Source organism: Staurois parvus, unplaced genomic scaffold, assembly GCF_062004578.1.
Source record: "Staurois parvus isolate SC_StPar_1 unplaced genomic scaffold, SC_StPar_1.0 ptg002753l, whole genome shotgun sequence".
In the NCBI taxonomy this organism is placed as follows: domain Eukaryota; kingdom Metazoa; phylum Chordata; class Amphibia; order Anura; family Ranidae; genus Staurois; species Staurois parvus.
In genome coordinates, this window is record NW_028320549.1 from 1596000 (window position 1) to 1614290 (window position 18291).

The following is an 18291-nucleotide window of genomic DNA, read 5'->3' on the forward strand; positions in this document are numbered from 1 at the left end:
ATGTGTCAACAAAAATGTTAGCATGTGCCAGAGATTTCTGTAGGTCTTTAGCTGACACTCTGGGATTCTTCTTTACCTCATGCAGCATTCTGCGCTGTGCTCTTGCAGTCATTTTTACAGGACGACCACGTCTAGGGAGAGTAGCAACAGTGCTAAACTTTCTCCATTTGTAGACAGTCTGTCTTACCGTGGACACATGAACATCAAGGCTTTTGGAGATACTTTTGTAACCCTTTCCAGCTTCATGCAAGTCAACAATTCTTGATCTTAGGTCTTCTGAGAGCTCTTTTCTGCGAGGCATGGTTCACATCAGACAGTGCTTCTTGAAACCAGTAAACCCAAAACAGGTGTGTTTTTGAAGGGCAGGACAGCTGTCAGCAACACATCCAATATCATCACACTGATTGGAGTCAAGGTTGGCTCACTCCTGGCTCCAATTAGCTCTGGGAGAAGTCATTAAGCTAGGGACTCACATACTTTTTCCTCCCTGTACTGTGAATGTTTACATGTTATGTGCAATTAAACCATGGCAACATCTAATGTTTGTGTAGTATTATGTTCAGCAGACTGTGTTCTTCTATTGTTGTGACTTAGATGACGTTCAGAGCACATTTTATGCTCAATTCATGCAAAACTCCACGTAATCCCAAGGGGTTCACATACTTTTTCTTGCAACTGTAGATGAGGATCTGACTTGGAGGCTACTTCTATTAAAGTCTATGGGCACAAGTCAGATAGAAGTCGGCTTGAACTAGTACAGGAACCTTTTCTAAAGTTGGAGCGACTTCAGTAATGCTAATTAAGACACCTCTCGTTGACTAACAAGGGATTTCACGTTATTCGACTTGGGGTCTCACAAGTCAGACCTGAAGTCGCGGCAGTGTGAACCAAGCCTAAAGGCTGCTGTACATGACACATTCTACATAATAACAAATGTGCCTCAGTACCTTAGAAGCATTTTTTCTCTGCCTTTACTATTGGTCACATTAATCAGTTCGGGTGCATTGAGGAAGGTTGTGCAAAAGATTTAGCACAAAGTTACAGCCTGATTCATATATTCCTCCATCGGCCTCTTTCACACGGGCCTTCCGTATGTCCTCTCTCCATCTATCCGTTTACGGATGAAAAAAGGACACCTATGTATTTCTATGGACTAGCGGATGTAAACTGATGATCATCTGTTTACATCCGTTAATGTTTGCATCCGTTAACATCCGTTTTTTTGAACGGAAGAAAACCCTATTTTTCTTCTGTGTAAAAAAAAAGAATGGAATGGATGAAAAATGGATGTAAACGGATGAAAAAATGGATGAAAAACAGATGTAAATGGATGAAAAAACTAATGAAAAACGGATGAAAAAATTGATGTAAACTGATTGGTTTTTTTCTTTGAAAAAACATGACTGAACTGATAAAAAAAAAGTAACGCCTGTGTGAAAGGACCCTTCTGCTGCTGTAAAGTAGCACTGCAACAAAATAGCATTTGACCATGACCAGTTCTTAATTATGCATCCATTAATAATTCTGTCTCACTTGAAGTGAAAAGTCTCAGAACTTTTCAAATTTGTCTTATTGGCTGTTCAAGATATCAGGTGAAGGGGTTGCAAATACACAGCATACACTGTTTACATGAGCTTCACCTTCTGAAGAGTGATCTGTTGTGGATGGCTTTTCAAAGGGCATTGACAGGCAGCTATGTTTCATAAATATGCAGTAGTAGAAGAATATTTATGTTGTATAAAGAGGCGTTCCTAGGGTTGGTGTCACCCGGTGCGGTAACATGTGGTGTCACCCCTCCAGAGAGGAAGGAGCGGTGCCAGTGTAGCGGTAAAATGAGTATCCCTTGAAGATATTTATCCCCTGAATCAACTGCACATGTGTCGGTTTCAGGCCAAAGAAGCTGATCTCCAACTTTAGCACAGAGTCAGAGATCAGCTTCTTCTGCCTGAAATCGGCACATGCGCAGTTGCTTCAGGGGATACTCATTTTACAGCTACACCGGGGCGGGGGCAGCTGTCACTGTACCGGCATCCTGCTCCTGCACCCCCTGTGATGGTGTCACCCGGTGCAGCCCGCACCACCCTAGGGACACCACTGGTTGTATAAATACGCAGTAGGAGAAGAATAATCAACCCAGGAGAAATACAATATATAAGAAACACACATTTATAAATATGGGTTTAACTAACTAAAAACTTTCAATACATTTCTTGAATACATCACAGCTTACTAAACAGGTAACCACTTAATACATAAGGGTATGAAAGCCCCATGTGACAACCCTAAACTATGCCTGATCTCTCATCCAGAAACCATGACAATGGGTGGGCTGTACTTGGAGGTGTAATTACAATTCATGAGGCTCCATGGCAAAATTTTGATAGGGTCCCTGAGCAACCCCTCTCTGTGACACCTGGCAATGTTATTTGTGACAATGGTGTAATTGATATTTTTGTTGTATGGCCTCAATTTGTAGTTTTTTGTCAGACCGATGCATTTGAAGGTGCCTTTAACTCATTGTGCCGACTGGCCGCATATACTGTATGTGTCTGTAATGGAACCGACCCAGACTGCGATTGAGTATTTCTGTTAGAATACCGTTTTCCCGTTCAAACACCGACAACAGACACCACAGCCGACCATACAAGACTAGACGACTTGAAGTAAACCAGGAGGTAGACTAGTTTATTTGAACACAGAAACAATATATATATACTTAGGGGACAATCCCCCCTCCCTGCATCATGACACAGGGCGGGGCAATCTACATTTAGTAACAAGAGACACACAGGTATTCAAACTTCACACCAGCAGACAGTCCCATCAGGAGGGAGGGCTGCTGGAGACACCCCCACTAAGCTAATACAAATAAACACATACATCCCATAATAGTTTGCTCCCAAGCCAGACACTCAATTCTAACAATGGGATGCAACCACATGACATTAAACAATCCACAACCCCCACCTATCTCCTAGACATGTCTACACAATATTAGAACAGATCACCCTGTACCCCTAACAGGCACAGGGTGACTTACACATAATAGGGATATGGGGAGCTGAGACAGGGCGTCTCCCCACCTCTCCAAAGGGAGCTGGGTTCCATGGGCCCCCCAACCCAAAGTGACTCCCGTCACAGTGTCTATATGTAAAAAGTTGAGATCAGGAGCTTTCTGATCATGTGACCGCTGTGACAACCAGTCACAGCAGCCACATGTTTGAAATGCCCTGGCATTTAAACCCTCTTAAAGGACTGGGAGGCATCGGTGGGAAGGGGTTAAATGGCTATACGGTCTTTCCAATGACTGTTAAAAAGAACCCAATAACAATAAATCTGATTTTCAGTTTTGACCTGAGTGGGCCTTTCAAACGACTACCTTATGTCAGACTGTTTATCATTTAAACAGATAAAAAAGCCAGTAGACCTTGCGACATTCATAGGAAAAATATTTTTTCATTTGAGAACTTTTTATACCTTATTGTTGGCTAAGTAGAGATAACTGAGCTTTTCCAGCTGTTCAAATAGGTCATCAGGAATTCCTTAGGTAAAGAAAAAGGAAATTTCATTATTGGGATATTAGCCATTTACATGTGATTTATACTGCAAGAAATGGTGTCTTAAAGGAAACCAGTACTAAGAGTGATATGTGGGCTGCCAGTGCTGAACTCTTGGAAGTGGAAATACTAGTTACCCAGCAGCCATGCTGATCTTACAGCTTCAATACTTGGCTAAGAAGCATTGATGAGTTGTGACTTTGTCACTGTAAACTTGTTCTAGGTGTAGGGCAAAGAATTTATTACAGCCATAGGGTCAGCAGAAAGGCATAACAGGCAAATAAATAGCAAATATTTGCACAGAATCTGAGTGGGACATTAAGATCGTGGCTATCGTTGTAGCGCCAACTACTACAGTGAACTCCAGCGTCAACAGTGCCCTTCAGGTATGGCCTTTGAATTTTTGTACCAAGCATACAATAAAAATCATTCCTAGTGTTCATCTTTAAAGCAGAACTCCAGGCAAAAACTGTTTTACTTGTCCTTGTTTCTGATTTTCTACCTTCACTGAATATGTCATCCATCTTCTGCTTCACTCAGTAGTTGCTCTGACATAGCCTATTCATTTTCAAATCAAACCATTACTTCTCTTTGGATTCCTGTTTGTAAGGCCAGTGGCTGCTATGCCTCCTATTACCCCAGCCACTGGCTGAAAATGCGGGCGCCATTTATGAACAGCAACCCGCTCCTGCACTGCTCCCGTCCGGCCGTTTATGTACATGGGCCGGACAGGAAGTGGTTAAACAGGAGCTGTCTGACAAAGTGCAGCACGCTAAAAAATCTCAAAAAGCAACACATCATGCCGTGATCTAAAGATATTCAAGAACAGATGAGAAACAAAGTAATTGGCATGTATCAGTCTGGAAAGGGTTACAAAGCCATTTCTAAGGCTTTGGGACTCCAGCAAACCATGGTGAGAGCCATTATCCACAAATGGAGAAAACTTGGAACAGTGGTGAACCTTCCCAGGAGTGGCAGCCTACCAAAATTACTCAACAAGGACTCATCCAGGAGGTCATAAAAGAACCCAGAACAACATGTAAAGAACTGCAGGACTCACTTGCCTTAGTTAAGGTCAATGTTCATGATTCCACAATATGAAACAGACTGGGCAAAAATGGCCTCCATGGGAGAGTTCCAAGGAGAAAGCCACTGCTGACCAAAAAGAACACAGAGGCACGTCTGACATATGCCAAAACACATCTTGATTATCCCCAAGAATCTTGGGCAAATATTCTGTGGACTGATGAGACAAAAGTTGAACTTTTTGGAAGGTGAGCATCTCATTACATCTGGTCTAAAACTAACACAGCATTTAAAAAAAGGACATTATACCAACAGTCAAACATGGTGGTGGTAGTGTGATGGTCTGGGGCTGCTTTGCATTGCCATAGTTGATGGAACCATGAATTCTGCGCTCTACGTGAAATTCCTGAAGAAGAATGTCCGGCCATCAGTTCCTGACCTTGAGCTCAAGTGCCCTTGGATTATGCATCATGGGGGTTTAGGGGGCAATTACTTTTTCACATAGGGATGGCATGTTTGGACAGTGTTTTTCCTTTAAATAAAATCATCATTTAAAAACTGTGTTTTGTATTTACATGTTTGGTCATCTGAATCATTTAAGAGTGACAAATATGCGAAAAAAAAAAAAATCAGGAAGGGAGTGACAAAAAGTGATAATTATTAACAATAAAGCCTCATCCTGCATAAATCACTGGGATATATCACTACATAGATAGCATTTAACACCAATCAGACTTTCAAAAATTTTCCCATCATCTTCCCCACTCTGCTGGAGATGTAATGATCAAATAGGAAATTTACTACTCAGTTTGCAATTTTCTGGCATCTCTTGCAGGTTGTTTATTGATCTATGTAGATCTCTAAGACCAGCAATGGCACTCCTAAGTTTAGGATTCGATTCGTATCCCGCACCATTTAGGACAGTAGTTGCTCACTGACTGTTTGTGGCCAGACTCACTTTGACTAATAAATGGAAATCTTCTGATACTCCAAATATTTATGTAGTTATCGATAGACTAGATGTTAAAGGCCAATAGCTTTTAAAAACTATAAGGTATCTAAATGTATACACCATTGGCAAATGTGGCTAACACATCCTAAAGCAGGTAGCTATTTAGGAGAGCTAACTAAAAGATTGTTTTGTAAGATTTTTCCCATTATGAATCTTAATCATTAGGAAATACTGATAAGCACAGCATTTCGCTTCACATTCTGGTTCTTTGTTGTGGTAACATATATTTTTTTTACAACTCCTGTTACAGCCTGAGCCCATGTGGGGTAACAGGATAATTTCTACAATATGTCTGTATTGTTTTTCTTGATTGTTAAAGTGTTACTAAACCCACAACAGTAAAATCAGTCTGTATATGCAGTAAAGCATGCTTGTTATACTCACTGTGGAACCTAAGGGGTTAATCCTTCGCATTGTGTAAAAAGGTTGTTTGATCCTGTCTTCTCTGATCATCCTGTTCTTCTACTGTCCCCAATCCATCTCCTGATAGAACAGAGCCTTGGGGGCATGCTGCACATGCTCGGTTTGTTGTGTATTGCTAGAGAGTTTTTTTTTCTTGGGAGAATGCAAGTGACCAGCACAGGGCCAATCAGCACTGTCCAGATAGAGGGTCAGGGGTTATGCAATCTCATAGGGCAGGCAGAAGAGAATGAAAACTCCTCCTACAAGCTTTAACCATTGCTCAGCTGGCACTGATAGAAGTCACAAGACTGCTATATACTGCTGATGGGAAAAGGTATTTAGCAGTTTATATTTACTAAAATAATTGCATTTCCAAGTTCTGTGTACTGTGGGAGACCAGATATAGTGAATGCAGGGTCCTGGGTTTACCATAATAATTTGTTGTAAAGTAAAAGCTGATTTAGCCCTGGTTCACACTGATGCGGTGCAGAATTTGCAGCGTTTTTAGTGTGAATTCTGCACCGCATCAGAATCGCACCCCGTTCATGCGAACTGCTGCGAATGTGTATGTTAAGTTAACAACACCCCGAAAGCGGTCTGCAAAACATGGTGCGATGTGCAGAATCGGATCACATAGGTTTTATTACCCATGCAATCCGATTGTAGTGCGGACCCAAAAAAAAGTCCTGCACGTTTTTGGTGCAGTGCGATTTAGAGCCATGTCCTAGATTGTAAGCGCGAAAGAGCAGGGCCCTCTATCCCCTCATGTTTTGCATTGTATTGTATTGTTATTGTTCTGTCCCCCTTTGTAATGTACAGCGCTGAGCAAACTATTGGCGCTTTATAAATACTGTATAATAATAATAATAATGTATGGCTCCAATCGCACCACAAATTGCATGGGATTCACACAGGAATGTGGTGCGATTCCTGTGCGAATCACATATGATATACGCACCGCATATATGTGAACCCGGGCTAAATTTGGTTAATCTTGGACTTTTGTACATAATCTAAATATGCAAACTCATATGTTTTTTGAAAGAATTTAATAAAAATTATTGGGGGAAAAAAAATCAGGAAGGGGCAAATACTTTATTACAGCACTGTGTATTTCATCTGCGTGTTTAGCTGTTTGCCTTCAGTTCAGCTTTATTTGGATACAACTATTATTGTCAAATATCTTTTACTGTATCTTTTTCATAACTTCCAGATCAGATGTAGGGTAGTTACTCGATAACCTCAGACATATAATAAGTGTTCATAGATGGTGGTGACAAATATGTGCACTAGTAATTTCAGTTATTTTTTACTGTTCTTACCTCTAGAAGTCAGGCGATTGTTCTGCAGGTTGAGGGTCTCTAATTTGTAAAGTTTGGTCAGATCCTCAGGAGGAATCTCTTCTATTTGGTTATTCTGTATAACTTACAAGAAAGAAAGTCAGCACAAAGCATGGAAGTGCAGGGCAAGTGCAAACATAAGAACATGAGGACCGTGTAAATAAAAACATCATGTGTTACATTCATAAAAATTATTCCCATAAGGTTATATGTGCATTTAATGTATTTTGGATATGTTTTTTATCTGTAAAAGCATATGTTGTGTAGAGATCCAAAAGCCCTGCTGGGCACCTGCTAGCAGGTGCAGTTAGCTGGCTGGCCACTAGGTGGCTTTGTTCCTAGCACAGCCTGTTGTAGGGAAAGTGGTAATTGGGTGTTAGGCCCCTTTTAGAGAAAATCTTCCTCTGATGATGTCATGGGTGAAGTTAGTGCCCATATAAATGCCATGACTGGAGGGGCCTTGTGAGTTGGGGTATGAGAGTCAAACACCCCAGAGTTATATGGATGTGGACAGTTACTGTCCAAGGGCTGCTAACAGGGGTGCAACCCCAGGTGAGGTGGCTCAACACCCAATAGGACCAGCTGTAGTCGCCCTGACTCTTTTACGGTTGTCTACAGGTGTAAAAGGCCTTTTAGGCCAGGCTAAGAGTCTTCTGAAATGAGTACTAGTACACCTGGGAATAAGTGTGTCACCTATGAGTATGTCCGGCTGGGCACAGCTATGGAACGGGGTGTTGTGATAGACTGGTATATTAAAGAGGGCACTGGGATTATACTCAGTGATGGAAGATGAATGCTGTGGACTTTGTATACGTAGGGGAAGTACTCCCAAGGAGAGATGAGGTGCAATGGGAAGATGGCTTTCAAATTATGTGTTGACGTTCTGCACTTAAATGACATCTACAGAATGTCTGCTCCTGTGTATGGAGTTCCATGCCAAAGAATTCTGTCAGTATGTCAATGTGATGTTAGATGTCATGGCCATCTTTGGGAAGATACAGTAAGGTGCAAAAAATACATTTTATTTGCAGACATTCCTTTATTCGTTGTAAATGGGCCTACGTCCAGGAGTTTGACACAACATGGCAAAGGGCTTAAACTACCAGCAGGTGTCCTTATCCAAGAATATGCAGGGCGGGGACATGCGCTGTTTGGCACCAACACACAGCCAATCATCGTTCCTCTTACAAGTCACTATGTTGGATGGGATCTCAGCAGACCCAGAGTTGGCACTCAACACTCTATATTATTTGCATTTGCTCCTCCCTAGCAGCTGCATAAAAGAAGGGAGATGAAGGGAGGGGGAGAAGAGTCGGGCCAGCATGAAGAGTATTTAGTCAGTCCCGTAAGGGAAAAGGGCTATGTGGTGCAAGGAAGGAGGGGCTGTGCTAGGGAATTTTCTAGCAAGTTCAAAAGCACATTGCAAGTGAATAAAAACTCATTTATGGAAAGAAAAAACACCGCAAGTAAGCATTTAAAATACTTGATTTTTCCGTGTTTTTAACTGCAATTTGTAAGGTAATGACAGGATCTATTTAATGAAGAACCCAAGCTCCAAAAGTAGAAGATAGTGGTTTAGCAAATATAACATATCTCAGTACAATCTGAATACTGTTTACAGTTCCTAGTATTTTCCTGTGCCAAAAAAACCCCAGTGAACAAATACACTCACTGGCCACTTTATTAGGTTCACTTTGCTAGTGCCAAGAAAATATCCCCACACCATTACACCACCAGCCTGAACCATTGATACAAGGCAGGATTGATCCATGCCTTCATGTTGTTTACGCCAAATTCTGACACTACCGTCTGAATGTCGAAGCAACCAGTTTGCCTATTCTGACATCGACCAGGTATTTTCAGCCACACAACTGCCACTCAGTGAATATTTTCTCTTTTTTGGACCATTCTCTGTAAACCCTATAGATGGTTTTGTGTAAAAATCCAAGTAGATCAGCAGTTTTTGAAATACTCAGACCAGCCTGTCTGGCACCAACAACCATGCAAGTTCAAAGTCAATTAAATCCCCTTTCTTTCCCATTCTGATGCTCATTTTGAACTTCAGAAAGTTGTCTTTACCATGTCTAGATGCCTAACTGCGTTGAGTTTCTGCCATTTGATTGGCTGATTAGCAATTTGTGTTTACCAAGCAATTGAACATGTGTACCTAATAAAGTGGCCGGTGAGTGTACGTTTCTCAGGGATATAAACAGTATGTATTGATCGTGATATACAGTAATATGCTGGAAGAATTAAAACTTATATGTTATACAGACTGCATGACTCTTAACTGTTCAGACCTGCAGAGATAGATGATTTGTAAATTCCGGGAGGTCTATTGGAAACTCCCTCAGATCCACTCCAGCACAGTCCACTACCCCTTCCTGCGTGCAGGTACAAGCCTTGGGGCACAGCAGTGATTTGGAGGTTGGTTTTATGTCCTTCAGTACGCTCTCTGATAGGTCATCATATTCTTCTTCTTCTTCTTCCTCCTCTTGTCCATAAACTCCATTGGAGAAGGCCAACAGCAGTGTGAACAATAGAGTGCGAATACAGGGCCACATTTCCCTACATTGAAGGTGGAAGAACAGTAGATCATTTTCATGTAAGCAAAATGTCTTAGAAATAAGTGTAGTAAAGTAATAATCATTAGCATCATGAATTACACTGGCTTTGATCCTGTGGTTTGATCATTTTTGTTTACCTTTTGGCATTTCTGGAAATCTGATTCCCACCTTGCACTTTGCTATCATTTATTTACTTATGAGGTCCGTGTCATGCCATCTCCACACTTCTGTCCCATGTAGTCTTATGCCTATAAGTGTTGAAAGGCTCTCTTCCCACCAGCTAGAACTACCTATCTGGGTTTGATTTGACTGTTCAAGAGTAGTCTTCGCTGACTTGACCTTCCAACCCTAGGTGCCGCTGTATATAGACCTTGTTCTTCTCACCTTGTAATATGGCTGACCTACCTTGCATTGCCTTTGGCTTCTACTTCTGCAAGACATTCTATACCAGTTCCCAGTATACTGTTGTCCCTGACCTGCCTAGTTATTTATCTTCTTTTTGCTGGCCTATACCTGCCCACATCTTTGCTCCATGATCGGTACCTTGCCTGATCATTTGTCTGCTGTCAAAAAATTTGTGACGGCCACATTCCGGGAGTTGTGTTGCAGCTAAATTCAACCCCGACCAAGTCTCATCTGCAGCCCTCATGAGACTTGGTCAAGGGTTATCACCACCTACTGGTATGAGAAAGTATTCATGTCATTTGCACTAATCCTGAACCTGCATTCCAGTTTCTAATTCATCTGCTCTGATCCTGGACCTCAACTGCAATCCTTGCTTGACTACACCAGTCAATCATCTCCACCAGATCTTGTGCTGTCTCTGGGCCATCCAGCCTAGATATCTGCCTTCGCTCTACTCTGGATGTTCAAATACCCCAGATACAGCCAGTAGCTCCTTGCTGCCCCTGACAGTTATTATACAGGATGAGTACATAAGTATTTGTGGAAATTGGCCACTCACAATGCTCTAGGATGAGATGATGGACTGAAAGCTGATTTACACATGTGCAGTGTGGATTGAAGCTCAGGTTTCACAGCTAATTGACTCAGCAGTTCAAGTCACGTTTACATCAGGTTCAGGACAGGTTTAGATCAGGCTCAGGTCAGGATTTTATCCTGTTCACACATTTAGTTCAGCATTTAGAAGACAGTTCCTACAGAGGTCAATAGATGAGAAGGGTTGAAGAAAATTGCCCAGCAAGTTCACTGCAGTTAGCTAAAGAAGTAGAAAGCCAAACTGGGGTGATTGTTTCCCATGACACAATATGGCGTACACTGCAGAGGAATGGCATGCATAGGTGTCATCCACAAGGAAGTTTCACCTAAAGCCCATACACAAAAAAGCCAGCCTAGAATTTGCCAGGGCTTATGCTGAAAAAGAAGAAGACTACTGGGACTCTGTAACCTGGAGTGATGAGACCAAGATAATTGTTTTTGGAACTAATGGCTTCAAAATTGTATGGGGTCACAAAGGTGAGGAGTACAAAGAAAAATTCATGGTACCTGAAGTTAAACATGTTGGTGGCAGTGTCCTTCTGTGGGGCTGCATGAGTGCTGCTGGTGTCGGGGAGCTGCATTTCATTGATGGTATCATGAATTCACAGATGTACTGCTCTATATTGAAAGAGACGATGCTACATCACTCTGTGCCCTTGGTCGTCGTGCAATTTTCCAACATGACAATGATCCAAAACACATATCTAAGGCCACTGTTGCATTTCTGAAGAACAATGTGAAAATGATTCAGTGGCCAAGTATTTCTCCTGATCTGAACCCAGTCGAACACCTATGGTGAATTCTGAAGAGACAAGTTGAGCATCACTCTCCATCCAGCATCCAGGCTCTAAAAGGGGTCGTTCTTTAAACAATGGAAAAAAATAGATTTTGCAATATGTCGCCAACTTGTTAATTCCATGCCTAGAAGACTTGGTGCTGTCCTTACAAATCATGGAGGTCATACAAAATACACTGCTCAAAAAAATGAAAGGAGCACTTTGAAAACACATCAGATCTGAATGGGTAAAAAAATCTCATGCTGGATATCTATACTGATATGGATGGGTAATGTGTTAGGAATGTAAGGATGCCCCATTATTTGATGGAAATGAAAATTATCAACCTACAGAGGACGAATTCAAAGACACTCCGAAAATCAAAGTGAAAAAATGATGCAGCAGGCTAGCCCATTTTGCTGACATTTCCTTGCAGCAACTCAGAATGGTACTCAGTAGTTTGTATGGCCCCCATGTGCTTGTATGCATGTCTGACAACGTCGGGGCATGCTCCTTATTAGACGACAAATGGTGTCCTGGGGTATTTCCTCCCAGATCTGGACCAGGGCATCACTAAGCTCCTGGACAGGTGCAACCTGGAGGCGTTGAATGGACCGAAATATGATATCCCAGAGGTGTTCTTTTGGATTTAGATCAGGCAAGCGCGGGGGCCATTCAATGATATCAATTCCTTCATCCTCCAGAAACTGCCTGCATACTCTTGCCACATGAGGCCAGGCATTGTCATGCACCAGGAGGAACCCAGGACCCACTGCACCAGCATAGGGTCTAACAATGGGTTCAAGGATTTCATCCTGATACCTAAAAGCAGTCAGGGGCCACTGTCAAGCCTGTAGAGGTCTGTGCATCCCTACATGGATATGCCTCCCCAGACCATCACTGACCCACCACCAAAATGGTCATGATCAACAATGTTACAGGCAGCATAACGTTCTCCACAGCTTCTCCAGACTCTTTCACGTCTGTCACATGGGCTCAGGGTGAACCAGCTCCTATCTGTGAAAAGCACAGGGAGCCAGTGGTGAACCTGCCAATTCTGGTGTTCAATGGCAAATGCCAATCAAGCTCTATGGTGCCGGCAGTGAGCACAGGGCCCACTAGAGGATGTTGGTCCCTCAGGCCACCCTCATGAAGTCGGTTTCTGATTGTTTGGTCAGACACATTCACACCAGTGACCTGCCAGAGGACATTTTGTAGGTCTCTGGCAGTGCTCATCCTGTTCCTCCTTGCACAAAGGAGCAGATAGACTGTGCTGGGAGACACGGCAAACCTTCTGGCAATGGCATATATTGATGTGCCATCCTGGAGGAGTTGGACTGCCTGTGCAACCTCTGCAGGGTAGTGACACTACTGACTAGTGAAAACAGTCAGAAAAGATGAGTAGGGAAAAAAATGTCAGTGGCCTCCACTTGTAAACCCATTCCTGTTTTGGGGGTCGTCTCATTGTTGCCCATCTAGTGCACCTGTTGTTAAATTCATAACACCAAAGCAGCTGAAACTGATTAACAAGCCCCTCTGCCACTTAACTGACCAAATCAATATCCCAGGAGTTTAATTGACGTGATGCTATACTCTGATTAAAAAGTGTTCATTTTTTTTGAGCAGTGTACTAGATGTAGTAGTTTTTGTTGTGGGGTGTACTCACTTTTGCATCAACTAATTTGAGTAAAAAAGAAGATGTTGTAATCGAAGTTACATTAATAACCTTACTTTCATGTAATGAGCTAAACAAATGTGCCATAAAACTCAGTTTTGTCAAACTTTCAGAAATTGTTCTTGTGTTCATTGAGATATTGATTAAAATCTTACTTTTCAAAAGGGGTGTACTCATTTATGCTGAGCACTGTATGTATTTTATCTGCGTAATTAGCTGTTTGCCCTGATTTTGACTAGCTTTTTGAAATAAGGGTTCATGCTAAGAATTTGAAAAGTAATAGTCATCCTTTAATTTTTTTAAAGTGTTTACCTAAAGTACAGATCTAATTATTACAGAATTGTGATTGTAATCAACAGGTCAAATTCCACCAATATAAAGAGGAATGGTAGTTTCTATCAGTCACAGATGTAGTATATCCACATATGTTGCTATGATTTGGTTTGAATATTCCCAGCTGTTTTACTAATCACTATTTCCAACTTTCTTGGCAACAGTTCAGGAGGAAAAGTAAAAAAAAAAAAAATTGGCTAGCAGTGCTTCACATTGTCCTGATGGTTGACAGACTCAGTGTGTGAGCTGTGCTGGTGGCTCTGCAGCATGCTGCGATCTCTTGGACACATGGAAAATACACCAACTATTTAGATTTTGCATATCTTTGTCACTGCACTATAATCACAGTGACAGATCAGAAAACAACAAGCCAGTTAATGAGGTCTTTAAGAGAATGAACAGCATGGTGGAAAGCATCCTAGTATGAACCAGTGTGGATTTATACAACAGCACTTTGATGTATTTTAAATACAATAATTCAAGTCTTTGAAGTCAGCGGGTAATATACACTATGCTTAAACAAACACACAGATAACATCCACATTACCGTGTTTGTATATCATACAAGCTTCCCAGACACAAGTTGAATGAACTCCTAAAAACTTTGAGTGCGTGCTTGTTATTTGAAATATGCACTGAGAAAATGGTCAAATGGATGGAGCAATGCTTCGGGAGATTTCCCTTTTCTTCCTGTGCTAGAGATGCAACAGGAATTGGTAGGAAATCTCTCCAAAGTAAGGGGAAGTCCCCTCTTATAAATGCCAGCAAAACAGATTTCTCCATTGGAAGATGTCCCCTCATTTCCTGTTCCATTGACAGAGCAGGGAACATATTCAACAAAAAATCTGATGCGCGCTCACCTTCCCCACTTTACCCAAAACCAAAATGTTTGGCTTTACTCAAACCTTAAAGTGATTATAAAGATTCAAAATTTTTTTAAAATAGCAAACATGTCATACTTACATGCTGTATGTAATGCTTTTGTACTGAGCAGCCCCAATCCTCCTCTTCTCAGGTCCCCCGCCAGCACTCCTGGACCCTGCTGAGTGCCCCCAGAGCAAGCATCTTGCCCCAGGGACACTTGTGCATGCCCACCTCTCCCCTCCTTCCTTACTGGCTGTGATTAACAGCTGTGGAAGTCAATGGCTCGCACTGCTGTGTCTCAGCCAATGAGGAGGCAGAGACCCAGGAGAGCTTCTGCTCTTGTGCTCAGCGCTGGATCAGGATAGGTCTTAGGTGAGTATAAGGGAGGGGCACAGGGGGAGCTGCACACTGAAGGCTTTTAATCTACATTCATAGAATGCATGAAGGCAAAAAACCTTCAGGCTTTAGAACCACTTGAAAATTTAAAGCGGCATTCCACTCACCCTGTCAAAATATAAAAGTTAGCAGCTACAAAAACTGTAGCTGCTGACTTTTAAAAAACAGCCACTTAGCTGTCCCTCAGTCCCACGGTGTCCTCCCCGCAGCCCGTTTCACCGGCTGTCCTGTATTCCAGGAGGCCGGCATCTTCAGTGGGGTCACCTGGCTGTGACAGCTTGTGGCTTCACAGCCGGGTACCCACTGCGCATGCGCTAGTAACACTGCGCTTTATGAATGGTCCTGTAGCCTTCTGGGACCTGTCACGTGTCCCAAACGATTACAGGGAGGGAGGGAGGAAACCTTCCGCATCCGGTCGCCTAGGTGACCGGACCGGAAGTGGAAGCGGGTACCTGTCAAATTCGGGTACCCACCCCCCAAAGGTGCCAATCCTTCATGGGGAGCAGGGGAGCAGTCCATAAAGCGGAACTTCCCCTTTTGGGTGACGCTCCGCTTTAAGAGTGCTGTTTTGCCTTACTATAGTTAATGTGGTCTGTAAATGTAAATGAACCACAGCAGATTAAAATGAAGCCTCCTGCCCAACAGGTCCGTACTGTATGGCAGAGTTGTGTAAATCTCAGGACTGGATGACCAAAAATACAAATCCTTTGTTGGGTAAGACAGTTCCCATATACGCCATATAACTTTGTGCTCAAAAGTTTGCATACCCTGGAAGAAATTGTGAAATTTTGGAATTGATATTAAAAATATGACTGATCATGCCAAAAAACTGTGTTTTATTTAGGAATAGTAGTCATATGGAGCCATTTATTATCACACAGTTGTTCTTCTCCTTTTTAAAATCCTAGTGATAACAGAAATCATCAGAATGGCTCTGATCAAAAGTTCACATACCCTGGAATTTTTGGCCTTGGTACAGACGCACAAGGTGACACACATAGGTTAATATAGTAATGTGAGATCTAAAGGCATGGGGAATCTTGTGAAAATTGATGGCAAGATGAATGCAGCATGTTATCAGAAAATACTGGCAATTTGCATTCTTCTGCATGAAAGCTGCGCATGGGACACTCTTGGACTTTCCAGCATAACAATAACCCTAAGCCAAGTTGACCCTCCTGTGGTTACAGCAGGAAAAGGTGAAGGTTCTGGGGTGGCCATCAGTCTACTTACCTTAAAATCATCGAGCCACTCCAGGGAGATCTCAAATGTGTGGTTCATGCAAGATGACCAAAGACTTTGCATGACCTGGAGGCATTTTGCCAAGACGAATGGGCATATGTACCACCTAAAAGAATGTGGGGCCTCAGAGACAACTATTAGAAAAGACTGCACACTGTCATTGATGCTAAAGGGGGCAATACACAGTATTAAGAACTAAGGGTATGCAGACTTTTGAACAGGGGTCATTTCATTTGTTAACTTGTCATGTTTTATTTTATGATTGTGCCATTCTGTTATGACCTACAGATGAATATGAATCCCATAAGAAATAAAAGAAATGGGCTTTGACTTCTCACTCATGTTTTCTTCAAAAATAGTACATACTGTATACAATTCTCCAAGGGTATGCAAACTTTTGAGCACAACTGTATGTATATCATCAGTGTTTTTAATTGTTTTCCTGGAGTTCAGCCTTAGTATATCCACTGTGGTCTCTTGAGACAGCTTCCAGCTTTAAAATTTATGGTTCCCAAATCAGAAAGCAATTCTATTTTAAAACAATCTTGTTGATCCCTGAGGACCAGAACTGGAAAACAAATTGGAAAATACTGCTCTAAATAACTGTGATTCAAAGGACCTAAAAGGAAGTGTCCCTGCACAAACCACTAACTCCTGGAGATCTGGTGAATCTTTGCCCATGGATTTGGGTCCTTCTGAAAACATAGATGGGTCATCTCCAACTACAATAGATCAGATCTGTGAAATTTGGAACAGATGTTCAGCTGTTGCTCATAACAACTTGTATACGTCTTTAGTTCTAGTTTCACTTTTAAAAAAAAATTGGCTGGTAAACTACGGTCAACACATCACAATCTGCTTCCAAAGTGACACTACTGAAAGATTTAGTTGGGTTTTATTTTAACATCTTGGCGTTCTATAAAGACATTGCCTGTTTCCATATGGTAATACTTCTGTCTCTTGGAATCAGCCTGATCTTAATCATTCCTTCATATGCTGCAGGATGGAATATCGGATTGACTATAAAGCTCAACTGTAATCTTTGTTTAAAAGAGGAAATCGTTACTTTTGTCTGCCAGATTAGCTAACAGTTCATGCACAATTTACAGTATTAGATAAGAATGATAACATTGGATTTTATGTATGTTACTAGAAAGTGGATGGATTCTACATACAAGAATAATCATTAAAATGAAGAATATGAAAAAAGGAAACCACAGTTCTCTATAATTCTCTGATGTATATGTAATCAAATAAAATACATGATGTATACATTTTGTGTTTAATATATATTTACCCTACAGATGATCATTTATTCTAATCACATACAAAACTGCAATAAAACTGTTCTTACAACTCATAAACAAAAAAAAAAAAGACAGGGTCAGGCTTAGTTATTATCCACAAATGTATATCACCTATACATAGGTTTGTAATGGGAATCATGATAATTGTTGACTTTATATTTTAATCACCTGTTACTCTTTAGTGTAAAGGAACGCAGACATGCATATGCTCAGTTCCCCATTAACAACTCTGGTGATCGCCCAAATTTCTTCTACTCCCCTTCGTCTGTGAGCCCCCCTTTTATTCTCCACCTTCCCCTCTCCCCTTATCATTGTCTCCTACATACCACTCCCCCTACCCCCTCACCTTGCAGAGAACGGGATGCAGGAGCATTCAGAGAATCACTTTATGCCATTTCAAGGAGCCTTCTAATTGCAGCCTCCCAGTAAACAGGCTCCAGCCCAGATGTAGGATGGGGGAACGTCCTGCCTTCCCTGGCAGATGTGAAGGGTTTATGGAAATGTCATGAAGCCTGCGAGGGGGAGGAGGGGAGTCCAGCGTGGAAGCCAGATCCACTCATTACTGATTTTGGATGTGATATTATACAAGGGGAGATGTGAAGGATGGAACGTTGAGCAGGGCCTCACATTTCTGAAGGATGGAACGTTGAACAGGGCCTCACATTTCTGTGTTCATCCAAAGCTGTTTCCCAATACATCCGTGTAATATGCACGAAACCTCGAATTCAGCAATCTGTTCTGTGTTTGGAACTAATGGCAAAGGCATGGTGATTATAATGCTGCACCTGTTCAAGG

General features: G+C 41.8%; 1 protein-coding gene across 2 annotated transcripts in view; it reads right to left on the minus strand.

Annotated features, from left to right (window-relative positions):
- Nucleotides 1-17987, minus strand: part of PODN (podocan) — a 50591-nt gene extending 32604 nt beyond the window's left edge. The window contains exons 1-4 of one of the 2 annotated variants that reach the window (XM_089666582.1): nucleotides 17843-17987; nucleotides 9638-9905; nucleotides 7320-7413; nucleotides 3478-3542 (exon numbers count right to left, since the gene is read on the minus strand). In XM_089666582.1, the coding sequence (XP_089522708.1) occupies nucleotides 3478-3542; nucleotides 7320-7413; nucleotides 9638-9901 (423 nt within the window). In that variant the 5' untranslated portion in view covers nucleotides 9902-9905; nucleotides 17843-17987. Of the gene's footprint in view, nucleotides 1-3477; nucleotides 3543-7319; nucleotides 7414-9637; nucleotides 9906-11410; nucleotides 11524-17842 lie in introns of those variants that run through there. The other variant, XM_089666581.1, reaches the window with a different exon arrangement.
- Nucleotides 17988-18291: the final 304 nt, after the last annotated feature.